The following is a 12,189-nucleotide window of genomic DNA, read 5'->3' on the forward strand; positions in this document are numbered from 1 at the left end:
TAGTTGTTTATGGTGCTCGCCTCTTATGAACTTGGGCCCCTGCTGAGGTTTGCAGCCACCCCACAGCCTGCTTGCTGCTCGGTTGCACGACACTATAATTTAAATTAGCAAGCAGCATGAAATTTGTGTGCTACCTTCTTTGTTATGAGCAGACATGAGTTACTCATGCATTGTGAGCCCTTCGCCTGATTATTGGCCTTTTCCAAGCTTTCCCCCTTAAAGTTTTTACAGTCAAAGAGAAAGAAATTTTGGAAAAAATAATGATGGATTAATGGCACTTGCCATTATGAGTTCATAACAAATGCAGACATTTGCGGTGAGGAGCGGGTACACCTTGAATTCTGACTCTCGATGAATTGAAGGATGATTTGTGGCACTTGTGAACCTCAGCAAAACTGAAAAATTACTGTCTTATGGCACTGGAGTTCAGCGAGTGTCAAGGAATTGCAAGTAAATCTCATCGCAACCATTTAGGGTTGTTAATTTATTCCATAAGGAGCCGGTTAATTATATGATTTATGGTCCTAAGATGACACTCAGATGCCCAGAAAGGACACAGTGGAGCTGTGGAGTCTCACTCTGGCAGGGAGTAACTTATTCCTAGATATTTCTCGCCTTGTCTTGGCCATAATTTTGTGACAGTCTTTCCAAAGGTTAGAATGGGACAGGGAATGGAAGTGTCAAGTGATAGGGAACCAAGGTCACACTCACAGATGAAACAGAAGTGTTTGGCAAAGGAGTCACCCCATTTACATTTGGTCTGTCAGGATAATAGAGACTGCACCGAATGCAGCAATAATATATACTAGGTTGCAGGAAGTTGATGTAAATTTCTGTCTCACCCAAAAGGGGTTTTTAGGGTCCTGAGCAATGGTGTAGGAGGAACGAAATCAGCCTTATGTAACACACTCAGGAGTCCACTAAATGACCAGGAAGGTCTGCACCACACCAGAGCACTATTGGTGATTGGTAAGACAGCCTGGCAATGGAATTTCAAAGGGCAGATTTGTCATTGAGGTTGGGACTTCCCCATTAGCTTCATGGATGGGGTTGTCTTAGCTTGGAAAGCACTGGGCAGCTTGCCAGTGCTCTTGTTGGTTTTGGTTCACCTCTTCCCGATTAATCTCCAATTGAAATTCTGTGCACGCGTAAGGGCCTTTAAGCCTTGACTTGACCTGACAATCTGCTCCTACGGTTAGGTTAGGTAAGCCACCATCAGGCATAAGGGAAGTGTGTATACACTCCACATTCCATATCAGACAAAGCGAAACTTGGCTAACTGTGATGGTTGGTAACCACACAGTAAACCTCACCTGCATCAGCAAAACAAAAAGTCTGGCAGTCCCTTTAAGCATATGCAGCAATGAAAATGGAAATTTCGCTCTGAAGAACTGAGCTCATTCACTCACAAAATATTCTTGGCTTCCACATGAAACCCACAGATACTGCAAATGCTTGCAAGTTAGCACACTAATTGTCAAACGCCTTTTTAAAACTTTGTCAACAGCTTTAAATATAATAAGATCAGCAATAATATGTAAAGCATAATAAGCAATTTTGCGTTAATGGCAAATCAGATAACGTGAACTGATTCATGATCCCAGCTTTTTCCATGCTGGACTTCATCCTGCTCTTATTTCTTATGTTGTGAAACCAGCTTGCTGGCACATTGGTCTAAGCAGAATAAACTTTGATTGTGGTTGTCAGTCTGGAATGCACAACTCTCCATTAATTTATTGAGGCACTGTGCTGATGGGCAAATGAGACAATCTTGTTTTTGTAAAGTAGTGACTCTCCCACGAGGCAGTTTCCCAATTTAAGCTATTAAATCAGAGTGGGGAGATTGTGTGTCTTAGAAACCTATATGTGACTGTCAGTCGTGGCTTGATTCTGAGAGACAACCTCTTATCATCCTTTGTTCCAGTTTGGACTTTGAAGTAATAAGCGTATATTTTGGAGTCAAATATCCATGATTTATTTCGTGAAGTTCCACATGCTGCTGTCGAAAAGCCTCTGTGAAAATTCAATTTCACATGCAACTTTATTGGTCAAGTTACAAGTTATGAGAATGATCAAAGTTTCAGGATGTTTATAATTTTGAAATAAGCGTAAAGTACAGTTGAAATGTGCAAATATTCTTTTATACTTTCTAATGACATCTATTTAGTTTGCTGTTTTATATTACTTTTGTCTTATTTCATAAACCTGATTCAGTTCTTCTAGGTGTAAGGGACTAGTGAGGAGCGGTGTGTGCAGGGAGCACAGATGTTGCACTGCCCACTTTAATCCATCCATAAATTTTGGTTGACTGTGCGGCTGCAACTTCCTGTAGTAAAGCCTCTGCAAGTGCTGCCCCCTGCTGCAAGTACAGAATTGACCTGAGACATTTAAGGTATCCAGGTCTTACTCTGGTAAATGTATTAATTCAGGTGTGTACATTTGATGGCAATGGGCACACTGCCTCCCACATTATCTTGCATGTGAAGTCATGTATTGGGTTCCCAACAAGTGCTAGCTTTCCTTTGCACTTGGCCAAAATCAGTCGTAACTTTACTTCAAAAGTGTTGCATTAGCTTTAAAAGGATTTCGGATGTCCTGAGGCTGTGAAAGGAACTAGAGAAATCCAAAATCAAAACAGAAAATGCTGGAAAAACTCAGCAGGTCTGACAGCATCTATGGACAGAGAGACAGAGTTAACGTTTTGAGCCATACAGACTCTAAACGTTAACTCTGTTTCCCTCTCCATAGATGCTGCCAGATCTGCTGAGTTTTTTTTTAGCATTTTCTGTTTTAATTTCAGACTTCCAGCATCTGCAGTACTTTACTTTTATCTATATAAACCCAAGTCTATCTTTCTTTCTCAAACATATTGTAGAATTTGGAGCCAGATTGCACTGTAGTGCATTACAGAGAGACACAGCTGGAGGAAAAGACTGAAAATATATTTTAAAAAGTGGATTCCTTGCCGTCAACTGAAAATAAAACAAAATAAAACGGAAGCTATGCGGACTGATATTGAAGTGTTACACTTTTAACCAAAAAATACACTTACTCTGATTATCAGAGTAGTTTTGATTTTTTGTGTGTGGGCCTGGGACTTTTGAAAGTTTGTATTATTCACCCAAAATAACAGGGATGTCATTTCAGGAGACAGCCACTTCTTTCAATAAGCAACAGGAAATATTGTGCAAATGCATCAACAAATGCATTCGTTAGCATGGAAAGTTGACTGCAGTTGAGATCTGCAAGCAGACCTCAAAGCAAAAAAATTAAGGCCAATGGAGTGATGGTTGTTACTGAAGGGCTGGATGACTATCTAACAATTTGATTAAACTACACTTAATTTATTTAAGTGGCTTTATTAACAATTCCAAGAGCATTCTTGGAATGAGTTGCCATTCTGATCACTTCCTGAGTTCAGAAAGATTAAAAACAAAATACTGTGGATGCTGGAAATCTGAAATGATAACAGAAAATGCTGGAAAGACCCATGAGGTCTGGCAGCATCTGTGAGGGGAGAATCAGAGTTAATAATATTTCGGGTCGATTTTCTGTTTTATTTCAGAAAGATACACTGATAGGTTCCCTATCGGAAACCAGTTTTATGAAATGTAGGAATGGCACATTTATTGAGATGATTATTCTAATTCTATCTGCCACTACATTTTGAAATGCTGTAAACCACATTGCAAAATGATGCACTATCTTTGAATTTCCTGTGTCTGTCGAGACAGCTCTTGCGCGAGGTTTCTCAGTGGTGTTATGTCGGATGTGACAGCAGAAATGGTGATAGATTGAGAAAGTGTGCCCTTAGTGTAAGGCTCCCCTATCAATGTCATTAAAGTAAATTTTGTAAAATATTTTAAGGAGAAATGACCAAGATGAAATAATGATGTCATTCAAAAATAGGCACAATGTACAGTTGGGATTGCGGATTTGAAGCTTAGGTTCTGGTCAGTAGGTCCAAATTCAAAGTCAACAATGGGTTTCCTCACATGATTAGCCTCCTTGAGGCAAAAGTATCGTGTCATTGGAGTCTGAGACTGCATTGAAACAAAATGGATCATTGACCAGCTTTAATGTATAATGTAATTGATGGAGACTTTTATATTATCAGAATTATGGAAACCAGACAAGGCAGATATAATTCAAACCCTGAATCAATAGGGCACTACATCCTGCACTGTGAATTTTTCAATTTCTTACACCAGTTGCCTTTTGGGTGTCTGTTACTTCATGGCAAATTTTGACCAACTCTTTGCTATAAGCTCTTGTCAATTTAGAACTAGGTTGTGATTACCCATAAATCCATTCTATTTGACTATTCTACAAAAAGGACGGTGGAAGGTTGAAAGACAAGGAGGCAATAAAAGTGAAGTTACATGGAGAGGAGGCAGAAATAAGAAATTTTGATTCATCATAGTTGGAATTAACTTTTTACCCAGAGGTGAAAGGATTGCACATTGCACCCCCTGTCTCTCTCACATGCTGATCTTCATCAGTATATTGAAGTCACCTTTAATCATGGCTAATCTGTTGAATATCTCTTCTTCCCATACAGGTATCTAAAACAGGTTTATACTTATAGGATCCTGCAAGATGAGGAAGGGTTTCTGGCTGTCCAGGTAAGCAGAATGTTATAGCATGTTCAAAGTGTGTTTCATATTGTTCTGCATTTAGTTTTCCATGTTTGTATATTCATTTATGGAATTTGGGCATAATTCACAAGACCAGTATTTATTGACCATGAGAAGGTTGTGTTGAGCTGTCTTCTTGAACCACCACAGTTTGTGTGATGTAAGTGCACCCATAGTTCTGTTAGGAAGGGAGTTCCAGGATTTTGACCCAGTAAGACAGAAGGAATGGCAATATAGCTCTAAGTCAGGATGGTGAGTAACTTGAAGGGGAACTTGCAGGTGGTGGTATCCCCAAATCCCTGTTGCCCTGCCCTTCTGTGGTAGAAGTCCTGGGTTAGTATGGTGTTTTTGAAAGAGCCTTGGCAAGGTGCTGCAATGCACCTTGAAACTGGTACACACTGCAGCCACAATAGACCCTCGATGGGGGGGTGAATGTTTAAGGTGGTGGATGGGGTGCCAATCAAGCGGACTGCTTTGTCCTGAGTGGTGTTGAACTTCTTGAGTGTTGTTGGAGCTGCACTCCAGGCAAGTGGCAAGTATTCCATCACACTCATGACTTGTGCCTTGTAGATGGTGGACAGGCTTTGAGGAAACAAGAGATGCGATACTTATTGCAGAATACCCAACTCCTGATCCACTTTTGTAACCACAGCATTTATGTCCATGTTGAAAGTCGAAGTGAGATGGCTAGACCCTCAATTATTGGAGATAATTATTACCTGGCACTTGTGTGACATGACAGTTACTTACCACTTATCACCCAAGCCTAAATATTGTCCATGTCTTGCTGAAAGCAGGCATTTTGTTTTCTCATTATTCTTTCATGAGTTATGGGCGTTGCTGGCAAGGCCAGTAATTATTGCCAATCCCTAACTGCCCTTGAAATGAGTGCCTCCTAGGCCATTTCAGAGAGCAGTTAAGAGTCAACCACCTTGCTATGGGTCTGGAGTCATGTAGGCCAGGCTGAGTAAGGATGGCAGATTTCCTTCCCTAAAGGACATGAGTGAACCAGATGAGTTTTTACAGCGATCAAGATGGTTTCATGGTCAGCATTACTGAGAGTGGTTTTATATTCACATTAATCGAATTTAAATTCCATCAGCTGTCATGATTGGATTTGAACCCATGTCCCCAGAGCATTAGCCTGGGCCTCTAGGTTACTAATTCAGTGACATTACCAATATTTCACCACCTCCCCATCTGTACAGGCACATATGTGTGTGTGGTAATTATAGTTTTGGGAAATGTAGGACTGTAGCTTTAAGAATAATCCTGTATTGTAAGATCACATGATCTATGTAAACCAATGTGTTAACAGCATGGGGAACCTCTACAAGAGAGTTCTTCCTTAGTTATGGAGTTTGATGCACAAGTGTAGTTGCTGCTGCTGTCTTATAAATAAAGTTAAATGTTTCTACTAAGAAAAGTTGTCTGAAGATCAACTCTTTAACAAACGGGTGATAAGGATGGGATCAGATTTGGTGCTGTACCTTGCGCAGCGATTGTGAGTATCTAAGTTTGTTAAAATTAACAGAAGATATACTCATCTGAAATGGCACAGTTTGGCGGAATTGATCCCTTTTAGCCAGCCACAGACGATTGGACTCAACATATAGGAGGAACTGCATTCTTCTTTCAAGCAAACAAAATCATGGGGGAGGAAAAGAGGAGAGTGATTCTCCTGCGTATTTGTGGGTGCAAGACCTACAGTTTAATTTGAAGCTTGATGGCCCTCAATGCCCTGGATTCGAAGACTTTCAATGAATTAGTAGGCCTTGTTGAGAGACATTTTCAACCCAAGCCCTCAGTCACAATGTAGAGGTTCAGGTTCAATTCGCGGAATAGAGCCCTTGGGGAGATAATTGCTACCTACATGGCAAAATTAAAACAACTAACAGTATATTGTGATTTTGATGAAACCCTGAATGACATGCTCAGAGATTGTTCGGTATGTGGCGTGCAGGAAGACACTATTCAGCGAAGAATGCTGGCTGAAGGCAATCTTGATTTTAAGGAAGTGTTAGAAATAGCACTGGCGATGGAAAGCACTGTAAGGGATTCACAAGCAATTCAAAGGGTGCAAAATGGCACCATTCTCCTAGTCGGGCAGGGATGGTCAGCCAAAAGTGGCATGAAAAGCCAGGAGGAAACGACTCCCGCTAATTGAAAAATGAGAGAAAACAGCTTAGCATCTAAATTGAAAAATAACTTTCACTGCAGTGGAAACAATCAGTCTTTTAGTTAGCAATTTTAACAAGTAGGATGTTATTTTTGTCACAGAAGTGGTCACATAATGAGACAGTGCAAAACGAGACTTAAACAAGTCTCCAAACAACAACCAAGTCCAATGAAGTCTATAGTGTAGAAGAGCCAGAAGCAACTAATCCTGACATCTATTCATTATTTAACATGAAAGTTGGGAAGACAGAGCCAATGTTTGTTACAGTGCAAGTGAATGGTAAACCATTAAAAATAGAAGTAGAAATGGGTGCTTCTACCACTGTAATAGGAGAACACACTTTCAGATATTTAAATAAAGGTGATCAACAATTAAATTTGGAACAAACATCTGCCAAATTGAAAACGTACACAGACGAAGAAATCCAAGTGAAAGGTATCAGCAGAGTAACTGTTCATTATAGTCACCAATCGGCTCAGTTACCAGTGATAGTGTTAGAAGGTAGAGGACCAAGCCTTCTAGGTCGAAACTGGTTGAGGGAAATTTACCTTGATTGGCCAGTGATATTTCAAAAGGAAGCTGGGAGAGCTCCTGTCTTGAAAAAGGAACAAGACAAGGTACTTCAGAAAGAGCCTGGAGAGTCCAAGGACCACAACTGGATGAAAAAGGAATGTGTAAACATTTAGCAGCCTGAAGAAATGAAGACAGTCTTAAATAATGACATAGAAGAACAGCAGAAGAAACTCAAGGAGACTTTGCTGAATGACAGGGTTCAAGATGAAGTGAGTGAACTATGCAAAGAAAAGGAAAACCTGTTGAAAGACCTTCAAACATTACAAGGATTCCTCCGGTCAAAGTTTGTGTCTCTAAAAAATTCCGAAGAGAAACAGGAAGAATTTAACACCTCTCTGAACAAACTGAAGAATCAGTTGACAGAGAAAATGCAGCAATGTTCAAATTTCTGGGAGGAACCCAAAGGATATAAGGAGACAGAAGAGCTGAAGAATCAGCTAAATGAAGATAAGGAGGCTTTGAAAGCAAAATTCGAAGAACTTTCCAAAGATGCGAGTAGATGATGAAGTCATGGGTAGCTCAATTACTGAACCAAGACAAGCTGAGATTTCACCTGAGAGAAGTCTGGCTGACAGTGAAGTCAAAAAGAAAGCTGAGACTAAACTCTGTGGTAGAAAAAAGAAAACACGTAGAAAGAGGATGCAGAATTACTGATGAGGCACTGTTTTTGGTACTTCCCAATTTGGAGGGGAAGTTGGAGAAAAGTCAAGGGAACCAAAAAGCGACTCACGATTTGCATAGTCGCGAGCGACAATTTACCATTGGAGAAGCAGTATATGTAAAGAATTTCAGTGGAGGACTGAAGTGGTTGCTTGATAAAGTGAGCTCTGTGATTGGACCGTTATTGTGCCACGTGGAAGTGGAGGGCCAGATCACCCATAAGCATGTGGATCTTTAAGAAAGAGAGATACCCCAACAAAATGATGTTCCACCTGTAACCATTACTGAACCAGTGGCTCCTGTTGAAGTTGCTCAACCAAGGGCGACATGCCCGATGTCGCTGTCGGAGTGGGAGACACTGAACTGCATGTGCCTAATGAGGCATGTGATGTTAATGCGATTACAGAGAATGTGTTTCCTGCAAAAGAATCTGAAGTTGTGGAGCTGCGATGTTCCACACGGATCAGGAAACCACCTGAAAGACTGAACGTGTAATTTCATGACCTGTGTAAATATTGTAATGTCATGAGATAAATATCCTTGTAAATACAAAATGTACAGAAAAGTTAAAGGGGAAGGAATGTAGGAATTATAGTTTTGGGAAATGTAGGACTGTACCTTTAAGAATAATCCTGTTGTAAGATCACATGATCTGTGTAAACCAATGTGTTAGCAGCACAGGGAACGTCTACAAGAGAGTCCTTCTTTAGTTATGGAGTTTGATGTGCACATGTAGTTGTTGCTGCTTGTAAATGAAGTTAAATGTTTCCACTAAGAAAAGTTGTCTGAAGATTAACTATATAACAGTATATATATAAATGTGTGTTTGTTTGAGTAGAGGGAGGGGAAATTCAGAGCAGACCTTTTTCCATTACATAACCAAATAGCACTGGATATATTTGGATGCCAGCAAATTCGTATCTTGCAAATAGGAGATGCAAGTTATTTGAACAGCTAAGATAGTCACCAGTAAGCTGTATCACTATGGACATCATTACTTGCTTCCAGCCTCCACTTCACAAACAGTCTGGTAAGTATTCGCATTTACGTACAGCCTTTACAAGTCTGCCACCTCCAATCAGATGCCTAGATTTCACCAGAGTGGAAAACCCCTGACATTGTGTTTATCAGTATTAACTTTCATCTGCAAGGTATGGAACCATACAACACAGAAGGAGGTCATTCAGCCCATCATGCCAATGCCATCTCTTTGAAAGTGAGCCAGCTATTTCAATTCGCCCCACTCCCCCATTCTTTATCCATGGTCTTGCAAATTTTTCTTTTTAAAGTACCTATCCACTTCCATTTTGAAAGTTGTTTGCTCATTTGCATAATGAATCTGAATTCTCTGCCTGTTTCAAAATGCATCCTGTGTCTCTGTTGTTCCCCCAAACTTCGTGCCTTTGGTGTCCAGGTCCCTTATGTAGATAGGTAGCAACAGAAATCCTTGCATTGGTCCCCGTGACACTCGGGGTAACATTTCCCCCCCCCCCAGTCTTTGTCCAGAGTTTTCTGATAACTTGTGTGCCATGTAGGGGGGATGGGCAGTTCCTGCCCATCTCTCACTAACACTGTCATAATGGGAAGACCTTAACTAGTGTTAATAATGTCACAAGCATGTAAATATAATTACACTATTCTGAGTACAAGTCAATACATTTCAATGTAAAACGATTATTTAATGCTTGAAACACTTCACATCGGCCTGTACCTCTATCTGGGGTTGGGGTTGGACATTTCACTTGAGACTGCTGTTGGGCTCTAGCTGCTGTACACAAAACAACATACGTGTGTAAAGATAGAGAGACACAAGGGGGAGGGAGGGGGAGGGCGGGGGGGTGGTCAAATTCAACTTGCCCAGTAGAAAAAATGAGCAATAACGCGTAGGCATTCCATTTTACACACTTGCTGTCTTTTTTCCACCAGTAAAAGAAAATTGGGGCAGAATTCAAGGTGGGTTTCTGATTCCCTTTCCCCTGTTTTTCATTAGTGCTCAAGGTCAAATTCAGCCCTCATTATTTGAACTGCTGTGCTTGGGATGCTCTTGTGCAATGATAGTGCCCATAGTGTCCTGTGGCAACCAGGCAAAATTTTATAAGTAATGATTTGTTGAATGGTCAAGTATTTAAAGATAACTTGGAAACCATTTTGATTTCTAGCTTTAAGGCGTGAGAAGACATTGAGGAATCTGAGATCACTTCTCTGGAAGAGAGAAAGCTGAGGAGAGATATTATTCATATATTCAAAATCCTGAACAGAATTGATGAATCAAACCCATACCATATGTTTAAGATTTCCATATTAGCAACAGGGCATATGGGTTGAAGCTTAGACACCAGAAGGTGCGAGGATAGCTCTAATTTACCTACCCTACGTAGATGCTGATTAATGTGTAAAATACAGAACCAGCAGAGGTAGATAGGTGAAAAAGCATTTAAGGGAGAATTGGATATCTGATCGAATAAGTGCTTTAGATGGACTGCAAAGTCTTCACTGTGCTTGCGTCCTATATGTTCCTTTCAACATAATCATTGGAGAAAATATCAAAATGCCCAAAATAATATGTTTTTACAGTAGTTTGAACAGTTACAGTTCTGTATTAATAGTGATATCGGGGGCCAAAAAAACCTCTTGTATTGCAGGGGGTAAGGGGGTTATGGCACTGCTGTTTGCACTGAGGCCAGAGTGGGATGTATGGGAGACATGTTTGCTGATCTCAGGATTTTAGCTGGAGTCAATGGCCAGGGTTTTTCCGTTCACCAATCGTCAGCTTGTGATTTTCAAACTCCACTCTTTAATATATCTGTGGGAAAGCATGGGCAGAAATGAAAATTCCCATCCAGTTAGCCAGTCAGCCAGCCAGGTCACCTTATGGCAAATGAATATCTGTTCAGGTGATGATCAGTGTTGACTTGAAAGTGGGTAAAGTCTCCCTGGACAGTCCCACGCCGCCAACAGCTTCAATAAACCTTTTGTTTGTTTTGCAAAATTATACTTTATTCATAAAATATCTGAAGGAACTTTACAAAATATTTCAAAATCACCATCACAAAAAGTGCAATAATACTCAGGTTTTCCACATATATTAGGCCATGCCCTGAGGTGCTTCAGTACAATCAAGGAGCATTTCAGGCATTTCAAAATGGTTATGTCAGACAGTGCAATGGTATTTAAGTTGTCTACATGCACTTTGAGGTGCTTCAATACAATTGCAATGCATGTGATAGTCAATGCATACATTCAATGTGAGTCATACAGCCCGAGGGGGTCTATACAATTCCCAGCCACTCAGTGGACCATGGCTGAAAGGTCTTAGATGGTGACCTTTCCCCATTGCGCCTTTGTGGTGGCTGCCCCAAGCTTTAGTGCCTTGGAATGTGCCAGTCTGCAACACTCGATCGGGGACAACTCTTTGCACTGGAAGACCAACATGTTTCAGGCAGATCAAAGAGTGCCTTTCACTGAGTTGATGATCCTCCAGCTGCAAGTTGATGTTTGTCTCGGTGTGTGTCCCTGGGAACAGCCCGTAGAGCACTGAGTCCTGTGTCACAGAACTGCTTGGATGAACCTCAACAAAAACCACTGCATCTCTCTCCAGACCTCTTTGCAAAGGCACATTCCACAAGGAGGTGAACGATGGTCTCTTCCCCACCACAGTCACCTCGAGGACAGCATGCGGAGTGGTTGAGGCTCCTGGCGTGTAGGAAGAATCTGACAGGGAGGGCCTTTCTCACCACCAGCCAAGCTACACCTTGGTGTTTGTTGGAAAGTTCTGGTGATGATCATTCTGCCAAATGACTTTGACATTCTGCTCGGAGAACCATCCGACAGGATTCACCATCTCCTTTTCCCACAGGGCCACTAGCACATTATGTGCTAACCACTGCCTGATGGACTTATAGTCAAAGGTGTTTCTCCTCATAAATTTTTCCATGAGGGACAAGTGGTACGGCACGGTCCAACTACTTGGAGCGTTCCACGGCAGCGTGGCCAGACCCATCCTTCACAACACCATTTTTTACCTCCAGATAAAATGGAAGATGGCTCAGGTGATCACCACAGCACAGGAGTGAGGAATGGGCCAGACCTGCTCCATGTACAGCAACACTGAGAGTGCCTCACATCTGATGACCAGGTTCT

At 41.2% G+C, this 12,189-nt stretch overlaps 1 protein-coding gene across 3 annotated transcripts in view; it reads left to right on the plus strand.

Moving 5' to 3' along the window:
* LOC121282311 (phosphatidylinositol 3,4,5-trisphosphate 5-phosphatase 2-like) overlaps positions 1 to 12,189 on the plus strand; it is a 137,565-nt gene that overhangs the window by 46,325 nt on the left and 79,051 nt on the right. For 2 of the 3 annotated variants that reach the window (XM_041195977.1, XM_041195978.1), the window contains exon 3: positions 4,562 to 4,625. In XM_041195977.1, the coding sequence (XP_041051911.1) occupies positions 4,562 to 4,625 (64 nt within the window). Of the gene's footprint in view, positions 1 to 4,561; positions 4,626 to 8,981; positions 9,080 to 12,189 lie in introns of those variants that run through there. The other variant, XM_041195979.1, reaches the window with a different exon arrangement.

The sequence above is a fragment of the Carcharodon carcharias genome, chromosome 9 (assembly GCF_017639515.1).
Source record: "Carcharodon carcharias isolate sCarCar2 chromosome 9, sCarCar2.pri, whole genome shotgun sequence".
NCBI lineage: Eukaryota > Metazoa > Chordata > Chondrichthyes > Lamniformes > Lamnidae > Carcharodon > Carcharodon carcharias.